Here is a 20,944-nt window from a genome sequence, read left to right as displayed (position 1 = left end):
GCAATAAAGAAAAAGAGTGGAAAATAGAAGATAGAAAAACTACATTTAGAACTACAGTTGATTCAACAGGGAGGAATTAAAGTGATGAAAAGAAAAAATGAGATGGCGACGAGAACAACTAAGTATTTAGCAGAAGGGCATGAATAGCAGAAAACTTCATGCACACATAACAATAAATAAGAATAGCTCCAGTATACCTCAATATAAAGTTCTAACACCACGCTACAATGAAACATACATACGAGTGTGTCCTCAGCACAATACCCTCCAGTCTCCTTCAGCATGCCTCCCTCAGCTCCCTCAGTACATGAATGAAATAAAGACGTGTTGTTTTACTTTAACCAAGCCTGTAAGCTCCTTAACGCCAAGGTTCAAAGGTTCTCTGCAGTGACGCCATCGCTTAGATTTTAGGTTTTCTGAATAATGATATTAAGTCTGTGGGAAAACGACACATGAGGGCCGTGATGTAATATGTTTGCATATGAGCTGATTGTGGTTTAATAGATTTAATACATCACACAGCTGAGGTTAGCTGAGGTTAATGAGAACCTAAATACTCCATGGTGTAGTTGTGGTTTGTTAAAAATGTTCCTATACCTTTCTTGTTATTTCCATGTAATTACTGTATTCTTTTGTTTCTCTTTGGCTAAACCCATTGGGGGAGACTGGGGCTGGTTGTCTCACGGGTTGGTTTTCACAGTGCTTATTACAGCCAAACTAGAGGGAGCTGTTTCATCATTTTCATAACAAATATTTTGCTTGAATTTGTATTTGTCAGTGGAATTATTCATGTTGCTGTTGTTTTTGATTTAAGTTTATATTCAGTTGCTTGCTCACGTAGCAAATTTAAAACATTAAAACTTTATGAAGAGGTCAGGTCAAGTGGGTTGTCTCACTGCTGGTTTGTTGGCGTTCTAGTGACAGCCAACCCAAATAATATAAAAATAATAACAATATCCTTTTAATGACATTTTAACGGAGATAAGTATTTTCCCATCTCATTGCATGGCGGTGCAGTGGCTAGCGCTGTCGCCTCACAGCTAGAAGGTTCCTAATTCGAACCCTGGTACATAGAAGAAGGGCACCTTTCTGTGTGGAGTTTGCCTGTTCTCCCTGTGCATGTGTGGGTTCCCTCCAGGTACTCCGGCTTCCTCCCACAGTTCAAAGACATGCTCGTTAGGTTCATTGGTGACTCCAAATTGCCCGTAGGTGTTAATGTGAGCGTGAGTGGATCTCTGTGTCAATGTGTCAGCCCTGTGATTGACTGGTGATCAGGAGGTGTACCCCACCTCTCGCCCAATGACAGCTGGGATAGACTCCACTCCGAACAGGATAAGTGCCGAAGATAATTGTTTCATTGGATGTGAAATCCATGGTGAAAATGAAATTATTCTTTTTTTAGAGTTTGTTTTTGTTCAACACATAAAAATCCCTCCATTTTAGTCCCATTATAGAGGAAAATTCTGACACATACCGTAAAATCTGGAATATAAGTCACACTGGAATATTAAGACTGGTCTGTTTTTTGGGGGGGATTCCCAGAGGGGAAAAGGGTTTTCTATAGCTATTTATCAATAAAAATGTGCATACAAGTTATTTCAACACTATTTCAATTTATTATCATTTGAAACACAAATGATAGCCTAACGTCTGTTTTTGCCAGCCGAGTTTGCAATCTTGCTAGCTACCGGTGCTACCAGTGCGGTAGTTGAGCTCGGCCTTCGGTTACGTTGATTGTTGTTAGGGTGGTGGCTGCACTGGCAATCATGATGGCGCATGTCCATGACGAAGCTTTAGCTAGATTATTGCACCAATGCTGGGTAATATACCAAAACACAATAAAATACCTCTCTCTACATTTTATACTGGTATATTGGTTGCACCAGTATTCAAAACGCAGCCCACTTTGTAGATGAAAAAGAAATGTATTAAAAGTGCCTCTTATACACCGAATTTTATGGTAATCATTGTTCACATTCATGGTTTGAACTATTCCATAAACATAAAGAGTAAACAATTATATTTAAATGCAACCCCACTGATAACTACAGTGACAACCAACCCTGTGATGGGGTAGGTTGTCACAATGTGTCAGACTAGTGTATTTTAGATTAATAACTTTGTGTTAAAATAGTTTATAAAAAAAGGGATGAGAATGACTTCGCTGTTGGAAGATGTGTCAATGAGGAGTAATACACTTGAGAGTAAAAAGTGTGACACCCTACCCCGCTCTCCCCCACAACACTTAACTTACAAATAACGAGAGGACTAGCAGACTGACTGGTGTTTCTCGGTTACTTTATAAGAGCATAAGATAAGATAAAAACACATTTCCCAAAAATAAGAGCATAAAAATAAGACTTTCCTGTACAATATAGTCATAATAACTCTTAGGTAATATGACGTGTAGACGCTGTGCTTGTTTCTCAGTCGTTCATACTCACTGCTGAGAGCCATCACTTGTCTTCCTTCCCACCTTAACAAACCGTCTCTTCGGTGAAGCTGCAGGTATAATCGGAGGTCTTGGTGGAAGGGAACGCAGCTCCTCAGAGGAAAGTTTCATCTGATTCATTCCTGTCTGCTCAGCCTGGGTATTCCTACGTGAGAGAAACTGTTGCAGATATTTCCAAATAAAGACAAAGGGCTCCTATCATGTCCCTTCAGCCTGTGATGTGCACACTCATTCCTGAGATGTTTCATCCAGGACAAGTGGCACAGAGAGATTCAGCTGCTGCTGCATTTTACGGAACAGACGCCGCAGATGTTTCCAGACCTCATCCAGCTGTTGGGGCTGCTGCAGCCGGGCTGTTCTTCCACCGATGACGGCTCGAGTTACAGCTTTACTTCACACTGTTTCCGGACGCTGACACCTCAGATGAGTAAAATGAAACTGACAGGTCAGAAAACCGAAAACTGTTTATATTATATAATTTAGTGCGTGTGCTGCTGGAGGAGGGAAGTGTGTTTTAAATTCCGAACGAACCCGCTCTCCAGATGTGCGACGACAGCGCAAATGCTTGGAGGTGCCAAGTGCGCAAACCCGCCCACCCAGAAGAAAACTTTCAAAATAAAATCCAGTACAACGCATTTTAGTTTGATATTCAAATATAAAGCCAATTGACTATTATTTTGTGTGTCCACGTTGAGGAAGACTTTGGGATGCAATTTGTAGAATAAGTGGTCGACGGCAGAGAAACGGTCCTGTGCGCCATGAACCAAATGAACTTCAGTAGCTTCAAGTCGTTGCTGCGTTCATGACTCCATCTTCTGGCTGGACACAGATCACAACTGATCTTACAGGATTTCTGCAGCCGTCAGTGAAACGTTCAGAGAAGTTATTCGTCTTATAGAATTACATAGAAGTGATATGGAACTATGTGATCGCATGAGACCCATCCCACCATGTGTAACTACAGATATAGTTTTCTATAAATCGCCCCAGTACTGCTATACACGAGTTGTTAAACTAGTGGTTTAATTACATTTTGCAGACGCCTACAGGTTGTTTAACTACAGTCAAGTTGTTTAAATACCTTTAAAGGAAAATTTCGTATAATTAACAACTCAAACTACAAACAATTTGGGCCGTACAGGAATCATTGTCAGATTCTGAATCTCCCCTGACCAGCCCCGCCCCCCTTTCTTCCATCCTGACCGCTGTAAGGGCGTGCCCAGGCATGGCTTTGTCTTATGTATTGATTATTGCTAAAAAATAAATAATGTTAATAATTAAGATAAAAATCTTTTTTTTGACAACTCTTTATATTAATATACTTATATTAAGGCACGCATATTCACTATTAATTAGTTGCTTATTAGCATGCCTATTAGTAGCATGACTTTCATGCACTTATTAACACCTTATTCTGCATGACCATATTCTCCAACTACTTGGCCATTAACTAAGGGTTTTCCCTTAATAACCTAATTACTGCTTATTAATAGCAAGTCAGGAGGTTGTTGTACATTAATAACCATCGTAATATGCTTTGCTCAGTATGGGCCTGATAACATGGTAGTGCCGCAGGAATAGTCATTCTCCCTCAATAACACTTGATAAATATGGTCTCTTCTTGTGTAACAAAACACCCAATTACAAGTGTTAATAGAGCCCAAATAACTTTCAAATTAAGTCTGTCTTGGAATATGTTACCCATTCTAAAGTGAGGTCTTGCTTATGATTAATTTACTAGCAGTTTGACACAATTAACCCACACAGGTTCCCTATTCTAAAGTTGCCTCCTCTTGACACTTAGTAAATTCATTATGGCACACAACTACTGCAACCAACAGAGTAAATGCACTGTACTCATATAGTGCTTTTCTAGTTTACCAACCACTACATGTCACATTCACCCTTTCACACACTCATTCACACACTGATGACCTAAGTGCCAGTTTCCAATCAGGATCTATGCATTACGCGACGGCTATGCCATCATGAGCAATTTGGGGTTTAGTCAGTGTCTTGCCTAAGGACACTTCGACATGTAAATGTAGCAGTCAGGGATTGAACCCCCAACCCATCCAATTGAGAGACGACCGACTCTCTGACTGAACTGGTTACATCTTGAAAAAAAATAGAGGTCTATTGAGATACACCGGCTCTATTCTCTATTTCCCTTTGGGTATCAATAAAGTCATTGTTATTGTTATTCAGAAGGACAAAGTCAGCACAACTGTGCAACAAGTTCCTTACTTGCTATTAACAAGCAGTCATTAGGAGGCTTTTTAGGGAAAACCCATATTTAATGGCCTAGTAGTTGTAGAATAGGGTCATGCAGAATAAGGTGTTAATAAGTGCTTGATAATGACTAATTAAGTAATATGCTACTAATAAACATGCTAAAAAGCAACTAATTAATAGTGAATATGTTTGTCTTAATATAAAGTGTTAACAATTATTTTTTCTTACAAAAAGTTGAAACCACATTTTCTAAGCAGCTTTGGTTAACGATACATATTTGTCCCTGAGGGAGCGTTGTTCTTGTGAAACTTCCTCCAGTATGAAGTGATATGTACCTTGCAGAGCTAAGCTCTCATAGCTGCCTCAACAGTGGTTGGAACTAAACCCAAAGTACAGCTTAAGCTGAGAGGAATGTCACGTTAAGGTTATTGTGCATGGACCAAAGTCATATACAATTCACCCAGATAAGCTGGAGGAGAGATCAAGGGGTCTCCATATTCACTTGGATTTTTGTCTGGGATCCATGAATTTCTGCACTGAGGTTAATAGCAATACATTTCAAAGAGTAAAGACATTACTCTTAAAGCCTCATGGTGGCATTGTCCCGAAATGCTGTGAGCAAGAGGTAGAGCTACCTTCCTGCATGCTTTAGGTTTCTCCGTACTCTTACACACCTGATTCCAATGTTTTGCTCATTATCAATTATTATGAGATGCTTCAGTTGTTTGATAACAGAAAATGTGTGCATGTTTTTACAGCCCTTATGGTGGATAAAGCCTTACTTTCTGAAGTGTTTAAAATCTTCTAAATGTGATCATCTTCATCCCTGATCAGGGCTGGTTCCTCAGAACTCTCTTGTATTTTGACTGATATTTTCATGGTCTTTTACAGAGTTATCTGATAAGACATTCAGCTGCTATGGAAGCATTCTAGTCGCTATAAATATTATGAAACCAGGAAATATATTAGTATAGGAAATAGTTTTTATTATAGTACAGCTTCCTGTGTGTGTGAGGGGCTTCCAAAATCAACCATCTCAGAGAACAGTCACTCTGTTCTGATAAGTTTGGGACGCTCCTCGTCCTCTGGCCTGCTCCTCTTCATCTTCTCTCAGTGGCTCTTCAGACGGGGTGTGGGGTCTGAGAGGGGCTCAGTTTGTTCAGAGGACTGCTGCGGCTGCTGGATGGTTGACACCCACTCTCAGGTACCTCGAAGAGTCGAGTCCTGTGAGGTGAGAAGAGTCATGAATATTTCTGGACTTTATATTACTATCGGTTATTTTGTGAGAGGGCTTTGAACTACCGCTACCTAATGTCATGCTCACTGCCTGTGTGATTTAGTGAGGGGATTACTTACTGATTCACTGAACCAAGGACACCGCTGCTCTTCAGATCATCCTGTGGTCGTCCAAACTTCTGATCTGCTCTGGCGGAAACATGTCTTCTCTGTCGTCAAGGAAACCCTGGATGCTGACTCTCGATCTTCACGTTGTCTCTTCTTGTGGGGATGTTGCGGCAGTGCGTGTAATCCTGATGGCTGGGGAAGAACAGCTGCCTCTGCTGGACTAGGACCACCTGTTACAACAACAAAACATCATCATTAGTGGACACTTCAATACAACCGCCTGATAAACAGTCGTCTGCTCCGTCCTCTAGAAGCCCTTGAATGAGACGAGGTCCCAGTGTGTGAAGAACAAAAAATAAGTGACATGTGAGAGAAGACGCTGCCACACGAAACTCTTATCTATTGTTGAGCGTGAAGCTGGGACAGAATAAAAAGCACAAATAGTCTGTAAAATATGAATCAGTGAGTTCTTCATAATCATGTAAAAAGTTAACACTTGACAAAAGGTAAATAAGTGAAACCATATTTTCATTATGCATCAGAGATATTACGACCTGAAAGGAGGGAACTTACCTTTGTATGGTGTTAAACGCTTTTACAGATCTGTGAAAAAAACAAAAATATAATAAAGTGAGAAAAATCTTCTTAAAGTTGTTGAAAAGTTGAATTCAAACTTGCAGGAGGCTTCTGTTAATGTTGTCATGAATGAATAACTTACCTGTGGTGTTGTTATCTATACCTTAGAGAAATCGAAGTGTTTAAAATAAATCATCTTTGAACAACAAAATAAGGGAAATTAAAATATGCAGGAGACTTCAGTTAATGTCGTCATGAACTAATGACTTACCATTAGTATCATTAACTAAACCTTATAGTGAAAAATACGATTAAGTACACTAAAGTGAGTTAAATAATCAGTTGAACTGTGAAATAAGTAAACTCACCTCTGGTTCAGTCATCTAAACCTGATTTTAAAAAACTCAGAGAACAACAGAGTTCGTAGAAATGTCACCTTTGTATAATTTAAGAATTAACATTAAATAGATAAACAGGTATAATATGTAAACTCATTAAGACAACTGCATACATTACCTTCTTTGTCTGTAAAGAAAATATTTTTTTTGTCCTGTATTTTAGGATACTTTGTTTGCCAGTCAGATTTTCATACTTAATCCTTTTTCCCAGATTGATGATTGAGATAAGCTCCTGTGATCCAGTGGTTCCTCCATTGATTGCAGGGAGATCTACAGTATTGAGGCCAGAGGGCACAAGGAATCTCTCCAGTGTATTCTGGGTCCTATCCAAGATTTGGTCCATGTCATGGGTTTCTGGGTTTTCAAGTTGCCTCCTCAGGGAGGGCACGGAGATACCCAGTGATTTGAGAAGCTGTTGCTCAGATGTAAAAGCAGATCATTCACTTGTTGGAGATAAAGTTTAGCTGAAGTTCAGGAGCAGGACCACACCTCAATCACTCATTTCCTGTCATGTACCTATATAAGTTGCACCGCCCTTCTCACTTGTCTGTTCTCGTTTCTTGTGCCCCATCCCCCCTTCCCTTCTGTCTATCCATCTTTTTCTCTCTCCTTAGGGGTCCGCCAGCCCGGGAGCTGCTGCTGATCCTCAACGAAGCCTTCCCCAGACCGCAGCCACCTTCATTCATCATTAATATCCTCATATTCAAATCATTTCACATTTCATCATAATAATAAAATGTTTGAATATATCTGATTGATGGTGTGGTCCATCTTAAAGTGGTAATCTTGAAGATCTCAGTTTTGTTCTCTTTGGCAGCACCTATGGCGATTTACAGTAATTGTGTTACCTAATTAGGCAATAGAACTTAACTTAACTTAACTTGGTGCAGGATGCTACCTCGGGTGCTGGGGTTCGCTTCCCTGCACCTCTTTGCCGCGGAGTTGAAGTCGAGGGAGATGGCTCCTCAGGACTTTCCTCACAGATCCACCTCGGCCTCTTCACACTCCCCAGCTCCTCGTGGTTCTCCTGCCTGCTTCTCTTGGCTGAAGAGCTGACGCCTGATGCCGAAGGAGCAGACTCTTCGCTGATGGGGGGGTCTCCTGAGGGCCATTTCCTAGGTGTTCACTTTTCCCACAGAAGTGTTGTTCCACAAATTTGTTTTCCAACAAGATCCGGTGAGAGTAGATCCAGAAGATCCTTTCCAGGGGTTAAATCCTCCAAAAGATCGCTTTCCAAAAGTTTAGCTTTCCAACAGTTAGCTTTCCAGCTTCGGGTTTTGCGGCAGGTCAACTCGTGTCCAAGTGGAAAGTGAGAAATTCAAAAGGTCTGAGGACCTGATGTGACCTCTGTTGCATCTTCGTTCTGTTTCCCTGGCAATTTACTGACACGCCTGTGTGCGAGCCGCAGTATAAATATTTCCCTTTAAATTTTTCCCAATTACTTTTCTTACATTTTCAGTTACAGTGGTGAAGCTCTTATCTCTTAATTAAGTAATATGTTTTTATTTATTTATATCTCTCTCGCACATTGTAGGCAACACGTGCAAACTGCTCTTGAAATACCTGGCCATGAATCATGTCATTGCAAGAAATGTGTCATTGAAAACTAAAGTGAGACGAGAGTGAGCTGAGGGTGGATTTTAATAAACCTACAATACATAGGCTACAGTAAATTGTCAGGCTTTTGTGTCAACATGTTGAGGACACAATTTCAGATAAGACTTAAACTGGACCAACATATTTTTGCAGCAACCATCTGCAGTTTAAGATTAAGTTATATAAAATAAATAAATATATTTTGAAACACCCTGTTGTCTCGCTCATTAAGCCTTGAATGTAAACCAAAACACTACCTTTTAATGCCTTAGGACAGAGTCTGTATAAATGATTGACTGTTACAATTTGTGTTATTCGCAGTTTGGAGGACATAAAGCCCGAAGTCCTTCACACCACTATCTTTATTCTTAATAAAATAGAGAGGGGAATAAAGAAGATAATACCCTGAGCTGACTTCTACGATGGTGATGAACCCTGATATCAGGAGTTTGACTTCGTCAAAGCTTCCTTTAGAGCCATATCTTGTATATTGATCATCCTGTGAAAGCTGAGTAGTACCGCAGACAAGTAAACTGGACTTTAAGTAAAATATTTCTGCACTGCTCCTTAGAGTCAAAGTTTGTTGTACTTTTGTCATTAAGGTATTTACTACTCTACTTCAGCAAATTTTGAACTAATTAAAACTGACTAAATAAGTAATGCTTATGCTAATATTAGGCCACTAATACTACAAAGGACAGTAATGGAAATGTGAATACAAATCTGCTGCTTAATCTAAGACAAACTTTGTCTTAGATTTACTTTACCCCTGAAACTAAAACTGATCTCAGCATTAATGCTAAAAATAAACATAATCCTGATCCTAATGCCGTCTATATGTGTCACAGTAACTTCCAGTTGACCACTAGATGGCGTGCTCATCCCTGCAGACACGTGAACCAGGTGTGACATGCTGGGGATTTGCTTTCATGTTATTACGAGAGCAATTTAAAACAAGGAGCAACAAATGAAAAATTAGGATAACAATCAATTTACATCACAATATTAATATTAAGAGCAGCATGGTGTAAATGGTGTTAATGCAGCGTTTTAATCTATTTTGTCTTACTTACAAAGACGGTGTTTTCTATCAAATCATCCTCTTGGCTTTCCAGGATTGTTGACTTATAAATTAAATATTTCAGACATTCATTTTCACTACTTAAAGGCGGTCATGGTGCTCCTGAATAAATCATTTGCCAGCCAATGAGTGAGTGGGAAATCCCTGTTGGTCTGACTGGAGAGATAAATGGGCTTACAGGTCCTGGGGTGGAGCTTCTCTGTATAGGCCCTACTTGCATAACGTGACACTGCTCAATGCTGAGGACTTGTGACAGCTCCTGCAGAGTAAATACAGCAAAGGGCTTCCCTCACATGTCAAGATGAGTTCACACTTTGCAAGTCCTCTCATGGGTAATATCATTTAGTGTCACTGCATCAGAAAGGATATCCATTTAATCATGGACCCAAAATCATTCTCCGGTGGGCGAAGGCGAGCTCTTCTTGGAACACTGGAAAAGAACAGAAGGGCTTAACGTGCGGTAATCAGTTCCTCTGTTGGGAAAGAAGGAGTGACACCTGCAGCAGGAGACCAGGGGACTTACGGCTGTGTGCCTCTATATTACATAGAGCACAGTTTAAGCACAGTGTGGGTGTGCTGAACAGAATGACCTTCCTAAACGCATAGGTCCGTCTCTCCACTGCTTTCTCCCTTGAACACTACACTGCACTGTAAATTTCTTAACCCTGTTTGACTTGACCTGAATTGACTTGCTTGCAGTAAAGTGCGTGACCTTTTCATCTTTTGATCAGTTTTTTTTTAAAACTGATTAGTCTCATAAACCACCACCACAACTGAGAGATTACTGAGAAATGTAATGCTCAGTATCTAAGAGCTCTTTGGCTCAGGCAGATATAACTATTCATCTCAAAAAGCGTCCAAACACAGCCTGAACTAAAACAGCAAAAAAGAAATATCTCTTGAGGAAGTTGTTTGACCCTACGACCTTACAGGACGTATAACTTGAAAGTCAACCTTTCGAGTTATGTGTCACTTACCTTAAATCACAAACCTTATGTCACTTACATCTAGTAAACACATCATTTAACTAACGTGACTATTGCGCACTTACTGTATTTAACCCAAACCACAATAGTTTTTCCCTAAACAATGTAGTTTTGGTGCCTTAACCTGACCAAACTGCAACTGTTTCACAACATTAACGTTCCACATGTTTGTCCAGTCCTGATATGTGTCGATATGAGGCAAGATGCTTGTCATTGTCATAACTTGTCATAACTCATATTCCCAGCCCAAAACAAACATATAAATAGGCTTAATTTACCTTATTCGTGTGGGCAATGACAGCATGGCATGTCCTGGTCTGTAATATCACAGTGACCAGCCTGTTGTTTTGTCTTCTAGATCGACGACCCGTTATCATGAGAAAACAAGCTTTGTTATCCTGCGATAACGAGATAAATAATTCGAGATCTTGAGAAAACAACTGAAATTAAGTCGTTATTACAGGAAAACAGCGCTTAGTTATACAAGCCATAAAGTGTTAATGCATACGGAGTGATATTGTTAAATTGAATCCCCAAATCCCAAACTCTCCTAATCATAGAGAAATTACCACCATCTCCACCAAGTGAATGTAGCATAATCACAGTGAAAAGTGGACACAATTATCAGACTCTTGGTTTTGTTAGAGGAACCCTAACATTTTATGACTATTTAGACTCTTGTTCTGAGTCCCTGTGAACAGACACATGCATCTGAGAGGAAACCAGTCACATGGTGGGAGCCTTTTGAAGTATGGCCTTTGATTTCTTACACTGTTCCTAGACTGGAAGCTTTAGGAAGCCACAGCTCTATTTTTGCAGAAAATACTTTTTGGGTTTGTTTGTGAGTGATCTGACACAAAAGTGGGCAGGCCTGTATCATCAGGGGGTTATTAATTTTGGCATAAGCTCGTCTAAGGACATGGTAGATAGATATTATATTGGACTTGACTGTCAGAACACAAAGTGACAAGTACATCTGACGCCTCCTTATGGTTGAGATTTAACGATTCTAACATGCTTTAATCACGTATGCAAAGAAAAGCAGGCCAAACAGACAAATGTTAAATACAGAGCAGTCCAGTGGTACCTTGCTGAGTCTGTATCAACTGCTATACTGTTATTCCTGGTATCCCAGAGAAACGGTGCAGCTGTACAGACCAGACCTCCCCCTCTGGGTGAAACTATTTCTGTCACTGGTAGCAGCTCTGGTAGTTGTAATGGTTTCATGGTATGTAACAAGATACCATATCTCCATAATGGCTGGGTTACTTAATGCTATGTCATAGGGCATGTTTACACGTCACAGTCACGTCACGTCACTTTGTCTAGGAGCGATTGGTGTACTTATTTGCTAGTGTACAAAACTGCTTGAGGAAAGCAAAAATGGAAGTTTAAGTTTTCTAAGTCCATCAAATTTCAGAGCAAAAAAAACCCCAACATGAAATGTGTTGTCTGTTGTCTCTTCAACTTAAAAAACACAAAAAACATACACAAACAACATACATTTCCAGCATAACAGGTTTGTGAGATGGGACAGGCTTTAAATTCCATTTAAAACTTCTGTATTCAGCTATAGAAGTATGCTATGAAGTTAGTCACTCAGTGGGTGGGGCCAAAGTGTAAGTGCTAATGAGTGTGTGTGTGATAGATTTTAGTCATTATATCTATACTCTCACTTTCATTTTAGCATGGGTTCAGGAAAGCTGCAGAATGGACCTGTATGTAGGCTGCTCTGTCCATACTTATCTTATTACACATCTCTACACTAGGAGCTCCACTACACCAGCCAGCTGTCACCTCTCACACACATACATTTGTAATTATAACCCTGTGTCTTACTATCCCTATAGGATAGTTTTCAAGCCAGGCATAAAAAAAGAAAATAAGCAATCTGAAAAAGAAAACCCCAAAACAAAAAGAAGCCCTCAAATTGATACATACCTCTGTCCCAACGTTGCTGTCCTGTAGCTTTACCTGTCCGAGGCCGCCATGGCCCTGGGGTCTTGTGTTGACCCCCCCCTCCCTTTTTTACCCCTCCACCCTCCCTCCTTATTTCTCAGCCTTTTTATTTATTACAGGGGATAGTATTATGTTTTTTTCCTCTCATTTAACACAACATATGCCTTCGACCCTCATTCAAAATACATTATTCCATTCCTAAATATACAGGCAGCTTCTACTCAAGCATGCTTTTTTTAATTATTATTTAGTAGTTTTATTTGTATCTATTATTATTATTATTATTGTTGTTGTTGTTGTTATTATTAATAACTCTTTTTTGGCTCTTTGTCTATGTTTGTCATCGTGGCTGTTGTCTGTACACATTGTCAGTCATCTTAATGTTATATTCTTGTTGAGCACTTCTCTTGCACAATAAAAAAAAAAAGAAAAAAAGGAAAATAGAAGATGAATTCAGAGGAGGAAGATTTTCTTCGCTTTTTGTGATCTTTATTATAATTTAGAATAAACAACAACTCATATTTGTCCTTGTGCTAGCCCCAATGCTCATCTGTACAGCACTCTGTTCTTGTCCCGGACTTGACTCTTAATTAATTTGGCTTAACTGAGAACACCTGGGACCAGTTTTGCTTCAAAATCTTACTTTTGTTTTCTGTACCTCAAACCACCCTGACGACATGACTCAGCAACATACCATGCCTTCATGTTGATGAGTCATGTTGAGTATGTATGTCTGTATGTATGTGTGGGAGTGTGGGGTAGTCGGAGAGAGCTAGAGAGAGGCGGGGCTTAGTAAGCGGACGCCCCGCCTTGCCATCACGACACCCTCCCATAGAAATAATTCTTCGCTGGCTCCGGATGACTTTTCTTTCCCGTCTCTGAGCAGAGCGGAAGGAGCAGAGCGTTTGTTGACGCAGGTCGGTCCACGCTGTCGGAGGGGGGACACAGAAACTGAGGCGCCTCCGCAACACATACCTGTCTGTGTGGCATGTGACAGTCAGCGAGCGGCTTTGTAAGAGAAGGAATCGGAAAGCAGGTCGGCAAGAAACGGCTCGACCTGTAGAGGGGATAAAGAGCTCTCCGGTGGTTCCCGGTCTCCCGCCACGACGGAGATGGAGAGGCTGTGCGGACCTGAGCGTCCCTTCTGGGTGAGTACGTTTTCGTCATACCGGCGGTTTGTCATGACTGTTGTGTCACAGGATACTTTTACTCCATTGGCCTGTGTGTACTTCACGGCACTACATGACAAGGTTGTACAATGTTATGTCATTAGCGGCTTTTGTTTTCTTTCCGGGCAGCCATTCAGAAGTGCAGTTACGGCCATGGTTAACTATAAATAACCCACTTAATAGCATTTACTGTGTTAACAAGCTCCCAATTAATGTCATGTTGAATTAGATGCTTTCGTTTGGTGTATTAAGAAGTCGGACACTGTGCTGCTCTTTCCTCGAGAAAGAACATTCCCGTAAAACCCTGTGAAATGTAGCTAAATATAAATGTCATTGTGGCATTTATGATACACCATTAGCACGATAAGGTCCGTAAACTTATCTTAGAGTCAGTATACAGGAGCAGCGTCCCTTGAGTCGAAAGTATCTAATTATGGGTAGTATGCTACATACTCTGCTTGTGTCGTGTTAACTCCCAGATGTACGTCGCTTTGGACAAAAGCGTCTGCTAAATGACATAGTAAATTAGTGAAGTCCAAATGGGAACATGTCTGTGTTAAAATCAACTATAGAAGCAACGGTCACTTACATATAGGCCAATAAATGTAGGAGACAATAATGAAACAAGGAAACAAAGTTGACACCCTATTCATAGTAAAGCTAAGGATATAGGAGATGGGTTTTACTGTAGTCTATAATAGTAGCTTATAATGTAACGAGTCAGTAGCACCACAGTTACACAGGTAATATAAATGGGATTAATATGGAAGCTTTCTATTTTTCCCAACACCTGGTTTTCCATAGGGACCCACAGTAGCATGCACCACCTTGTAGACTATGAGGATGATGTCACTCTAGAGTTACCTGGGGTCATGCTCAGTGTCTTTTTTTTTGCCTAAGAAATAGTAGCGTGGGTTTCCTTTTTAATTCATACAATCATTACACCTGGTTGTTGCACTGATCTGTTGCAATTGTGTATTCCTACAGCCATAAAACACAACAGAAACTCCAAAAGCCCACATATATTGATGCTCTTTATCCCGATCATACCAGTTTTGAGATTGCAAATGCTGCAAGGTCATGTTTGTAAATATGGTTGTATCCGCGTGACTATAGGAAAGTCTGTTTGTAGATGTGTCGTCGTGGTAAAACAGTGTTCTTCACTTAAAGGCTGAGAAAATATATTTACATATTTTCATAATTAAAAACTAATGAAGGCTATTATTGTAGTGCCACATTGTAGATCTTAAAATGTCATTTTTTGTTATTTTGGGAGTAATGTGGGGCATCTTGGTGTACACTAGGTCAAGCTATAACAACAAAACTAATATGTTACCATTGTATAAAATAGATATACTAACAGGGCTTGTCCCGTCCTGCATATGCTTGTACTTATCCCTACCTGATTTGTATCATGCATGTGTGAGCATGTAAGTGTACAGCAGCTTAGCCAGTTTGTAAAGAAAACTATATTAACAACATATGTTTTTGCAAATGATTCTCTGTGTATTATCATCAATAAGTGACGAGTTTCATATTTAACACATGTTGTTGATATCAAAATATAGATTAGTGCAGCTTTGAATATGTTATAACCAATCCTATGATCAACAGTCATGCTTTTTGAGCACCAGGCTGAGGTCCCCCTAACACAGTATTTGGATCCTCTGCCATTCGCATATTGGGGTCAATCTTATCAAAGACTTTGTCATGCTGTATCTATTTAACGTGGGGTCTGTTGGACTTAAGGAGGTTGGAAAGCCTTTGGCCCACTCTGCCATGACAAATACCCCACAATATAACAAACTCAATAACTTTAAGGCACTTTGTTGTTTCTAAAAGGGTTAAGTCTGTGCACCTGATTTTCTTCTGGCGGGATATTACTCTCAGTGCTGGCTGGTGAAAGAGGTCGCCTGAGGACACATAAACCAGTTGCTGCTGTTTACGTCCACTTCAAACAAACTGGAGCCAGTTGTAATCCCCCAGCACTCAACAGAGCATGTTCAGAGCGAGTTAGGTTAAACACTAAGCCCCCACCAAGGACTTTGTTTGCAATCAATTGATGATCAAATCACAGATTTGCCCGATGTAAGTGTACCCTAGAACACACATAAGCCGGTATGCAAAATAGCCAATTTACACTTTGTGTTTTGAAATATTAATAATGAATTATAAAAAAAAACCCCAAGAAAAATGTCTTGAAATTCTATTAGTAATTTAATATTTGAAAATGTTTTCAATAACTAAAGATGAGAACGTTCTGAAGTCTCAACTTAGATCAGTAACAAAACAATCAACCCCTCTCCACCTCTTCTGCAAAGACTCATTGTTGTTGGTTTCCTGGCGACTTGGACCTTCAAGAGAGAGGCCGATGAAAGGCCTGTGTATATCCCAGTTTCATCAGCATGATGAGCAATAACCACAATCATCCATTAATCTGCTGCCTACAAAACAAGATCACAGGGAATGATTTTAAATATTTTGAAGGGAAATGGCACAAGAAGGAGCAGCCACAGTGAGACATGAATTAAAAATTGAACTTTGAAGCTTAATATTTAAATCAACAAAATGCTCAGAATAAGGATAATTTAGTTTACAGATTGGTTTGATTCTACAATTTTATAAGAACCAGGAAAACTTAATCTGCTGAGGAACATTGAATTAAAAGCCCAGAAAATGGTCATTGACACTGACAAAAGTGTAAAATTGTTTAACCAACTGCTTGTTGAAAAGTAAAAATGTACTTTCAATCTCAATATTTTGAATTGCATTAGCAGACAAATGAAATTGTGCGATTCTCGATTCAGTCAATGCCCCATTTGTTACAAAGGGATGCTTATTTCAGGATTTACACAAGTCTGCTGTGTGCTAAGAAATCTGCAGTGGCAAATTATTGTATGACATTAAAGCACAGTAAAATGTGTTCAAGATTCTGCAGCTTTTATATTTGATACAAAGACAAAACACAATGTATTTTTGATTAACTTGCTAAAATAAAACATAGTTTAGTACTTGACGTCAACTGTAACATTTTAAGAAAAACAAGTTCAAGTAATGTGAAATAAGAAATAGGCCTACTTTGAGTTAAACAAGGCCAGCTGCCCTGTATTTATCAGAAACTTGCCATTTAGAATAATATTTTTATACAGGTAACACTGTAAAACTCCTATTTTGTATGTTTTTCAAAACAATCATGACACAATAATCAAACAATAATGCTCGTCAGCTCTTTGAGACATCGCTTTCAGCTTGTGTGTGGGCAACTGCAGACTCACGTTCACAGCTGTGTGGCTTTCGTGCATCACTTGCGTTTGTAATATACGAGACTCGAGCTGCCAGGCACCCGTGATGTAGAGAGCGGTAAATGTCACGAATGACTGGGTGGCTCGAGAGGTCCACGCATTGCAGGTAGGAGCTACTCTGTGGCCGTTGGTCAAGGCTTCCCCCGTATATTACCGATGCTGAGAGCTAGCTAACGTTAGCAGCGCTGCTGACTAGCTAAGAACGACACACTCCTTGCTGGAACTGTGTACAACGGAAGCTGGGAATTTTTCTTAATTTAAATACATTTATTGTCTGTTGCTGAAGCAACATCTACCATGCTGGGCTGGTTTAGGAGAACAATTTGAAAATGCTCAGAGGAATTGAACTTGAATCTACTATTCCATGACAATAAGACAAATGTATCTGCTTAGGAAGATCCTGTGACACATGTTCAGCAGCGATAATTTATTTAATGTGTCTCTTTTTTCTACCATGCTTGTGATATGTGATGAAAAGTGACTTGTGGTTTTACTGAAGTGTTCCCTGAGGCTGAAACAACAGTAGTTCAGTCATCAGCACCCTCATATAAACTCTGCCTGCAGCACACACACACATACACTCGCATAAAGAAACAAAGGCATAGTGACTGTGTGTTCTCCAGTGATAAAAGCTATGACGAGTGTATAAGGCGTAGCAGAGGCAGACCCAAAGTCTGACATGTGGAACACATATTAACAGCCTGATCCAAAGCCTGTTTTATCAGCAGCTTTATAAACCAACAGTTCAGCCTGTCAGCAGCTTGGATTACATTTGTGCGTTGAGGGTAAGCACGGGCATGCAGGAGAAGCCGGGTTTACCTCGAATGCACTGTGTCGTCACACACTGCAGAAGACATAAGGTGTTGCATAAGTCTGGAATAGTTTGTGTCTTCATTAGTCAGGGGTTGGGTGCTGTCAGGTGGAGATTAAGCTGAATGGAAACTGAAAACTAAAAAAGAGGAAGTTGTTTATAATTGAAGAAGTCGGAGTCATGATGATAGGGGACTTTTTGAATTGAATGATTCCCAGTAGTTGGTGCGGATTTCTTTGCAAGTCTGCCTCTAACTCTAATTTACTACAGTGCAGAGATATACAGCATAGCTGAAAGGTCCGAGCCTTTCCTGACTGTACGGGAATGATAGTAGTTCTGATAATGACTGTACAATGTGCTAGGAAGTGAGGCGTAGTGATTTCTCCTTGTGGCTGAATGACTCATTAGACCTTAACTTGCCCAAGATGTTTTCTGCAGGAGGAATTTCTCACTATCACTGCTTTTGAAAAATGCCTTTGACTTGTTTATTTCTTTCTGTTTATCATCGACTCCCATCAGAATCACCTTCAACATGTATGTTTCGTTGTACTGAGTCACTTATCAAAACCACTGTATTATTTTAATCGATGGTTTATGAAATGATTGTTTTTCTTACAGGTAAATGTAATTTCCTTTGCTGAGTTGTGATTAAATCTGAAAGCTCCTGTGAGGATTTTGGCGCTCCTGTGGACAAAGCCGTACCTCTTACTTCTTCGCTGATTTTGTCCTGTACATGCTTAAGTGGTGATTTTTAACAAAACATCTCATCCCGCTTACTTTGACAGTCATATGGATCACTCACTTTAAATTGCCCTGGAAAATGTCAGCAAAGGCAGCGTGGCATTTAAAATAACTATATAGAATTATCTTAGTACCTTACCTTAGTACATTAATGTACTGTGTAACACAATACATTGAACATCGTTACCCCTATAGAATAATCCATATTGTATTGCAAGATTCCTTCCCTGTACCCAGTAGTGCTGTCAAAAATGACGTTAGATTATTCCTTCTAAAAAAACACAGGTTCGAACTATTAAAATATCTATTTTTGCGCAACATGTCCACGAGGGCATTCCAATACAACTACAGACAAACTTACTTCCAATAAACATGCCTTTTAAAAGATCTACTTATCTGTGTGGCTGGCTGGAAGCATGTGCTTCAGGGAGTCTGCTGCAGGTACTCTCTCTACACAGTCTACACTCACTTCCCATAACAAACCTGCCAGGCGTCACATGCATACGTAACCCATAAGGCCATTGTTCTTAAAGGGGAAGGCTCTGCTGTTAAACACCTAACTCAATAACAATAACTACAATGATGTTATTTATTTTTTATGTAAGTTTACGAATTTTTCGTTCCCTCTCAAGTGCACTAAAACTTTATTTTTCAACAGCGTTAAATAAATGTTCATTCAAGTTTAGCAATTTTTGTGTCTCATTTGTTATTATTATCAAATTGTTGTATTTTATCAAATGCAAAAATAAGCAACAACATGATATCGGCCTCATATATCGGCCATCGGCCGCCCTGCCCTCTAAATATCAGAATCCGCATCGGCCATTGAAAAGATCGGTCGACCACTAATCAACATAGGCAAGGCAAGGCAAGTTTATTTATATGGCACATTTCAATTCAAAGTGCTTTGAACAGGACATTGAAGGTCAAAGTGCTTTGAACAGGACATTACAAAGCAAAGTGAAGATAAAATAAAAACAGCTAAAATAGAAGCGAAAATATAAAAATAAAATAAAATAAAAAATAAGGGTAAAAGCTACAGTGCAGATATAAATAATTAGAATCAGTTATTAAAATAAAAGTATTAAAATCGTTTAATAAAAGTCAGCTGTGAACAGGTGAGTCTTGATTTAAAAGAAATGAGTGTTTCAGCAGACCTGGATGTTTCTGGGAGTTTGTTCCAGATATACGGAGCATAAAAACTGACTGCTGCTTCTCCATGTTTGGTTCTGACTCTGGGGACAGAAAGCAGACCTGTCCCTGACGACCTGAGGGGTCTGGATGGCTCGTACTGTGTCAGGAGATCACAAATATATTTTGGCCCTTGACCGTTCAGCGCGTTGTAAACCAGCAGTAGTACTTTGAAGTTTTGAAGTAGGCTTCCTGTTGCAAAGTCAACAGATAAAATAAGTCGTCTAAGGTAGAACGGACATTCAGCGCTCCAAGCGAGCTGTGCTGTGACAAGTTTATTCATTTAAACATAAACATACATGCCCTTTAAAAAAATCAACATAGATATCCCTGTATGTTTTGGTGCAGGTGAGAATCTCTTTCCAGCTGGGATGGGGTTTGAATTCTCTGCCATCAATGCTGCACGCCACACGGTTGTTGCATTAGCTCGTTTCAGCTAGACTAGTTAATTATTAACGTATAAAGTAAAGTTGTGTGCATTCAAAGATGCTCTGTAACCAAGAGAATGTGTGTACGGACATACGAGAACCTGCAAGAGCTCCCGAGACAGCTGTGGTAGTGCAGATTTTTTTCACATCGAATATTAATTTTAATATCTGAATATCTGTTTTTTATTACAATTCGGTTATATATTTGAATTTAGAATATTTGTTGACAGCCCTAGTACCCAGCCCAGTAGTTGTTGAGCCAGTGTGCACTGTCCAAAACTGTACAACTAATGATGTCAGTTCCTGTTTCTTCATATTATCTTGTGTACAGTTTTCGCAATATTGCTTGTTTTCCCCCTCGATGAAGTTGAAGGGAAGCCCTTAGAATAGCACAAATCAATGTTGTCAGTTTTAAATGACAAACAGTTGTCAGATCGGAGCTTTAAACCTGCATGAAGTATCTTAGTATAACATTAAATTACTTGTTTGCTACAAATGATTGAGGATAATGTTAAAAGTAATCACTTACAAAATGTAATGTATTTTGAACAAGGGTAAAAGCAACAAGCAAATAACACTGATAGTAAAGTGCATTTTTTATATGACTAATTGCTAGATAAACCTCTAATCTCGCAATCTTTAAAATTGTATATATTCACAGAGAAAAAACGTATG

General features: G+C 39.5%; 2 protein-coding genes across 2 annotated transcripts in view; one reads left to right on the top strand and one right to left on the bottom strand.

Annotated features, from left to right (window-relative positions):
- Positions 1–2,572, bottom strand: part of LOC138593578 (ras-associating and dilute domain-containing protein-like) — a 30,704-nt gene extending 28,132 nt beyond the window's left edge. The window contains exon 1 of the mRNA XM_069664650.1: positions 2,445–2,572. Within this exon, the coding sequence (XP_069520751.1) occupies positions 2,445–2,572 (128 nt within the window). The remainder of the gene's footprint in view (positions 1–2,444) is intronic.
- Positions 2,573–13,520: 10,948 nt separating this feature from the next.
- Positions 13,521–20,944, top strand: part of abcc3 (ATP-binding cassette, sub-family C (CFTR/MRP), member 3) — a 57,101-nt gene continuing 49,677 nt past the window's right edge. Inside the window, exon 1 of the mRNA XM_069664699.1 lies at positions 13,521–13,775. Within this exon, the coding sequence (XP_069520800.1) occupies positions 13,740–13,775 (36 nt within the window). The 5' untranslated portion in view covers positions 13,521–13,739. The remainder of the gene's footprint in view (positions 13,776–20,944) is intronic.

The sequence above is a fragment of the Semicossyphus pulcher genome, unplaced genomic scaffold, assembly GCF_022749685.1.
Source record: "Semicossyphus pulcher isolate SPU_LCO1_2020_fin unplaced genomic scaffold, fSemPul1.0.p SCAF_16, whole genome shotgun sequence".
NCBI lineage: Eukaryota > Metazoa > Chordata > Actinopteri > Labriformes > Labridae > Semicossyphus > Semicossyphus pulcher.
The sequence above is the reverse complement of the archived record's forward strand: the minus strand, read 5'-3'. Positions and strand labels throughout refer to the sequence as shown.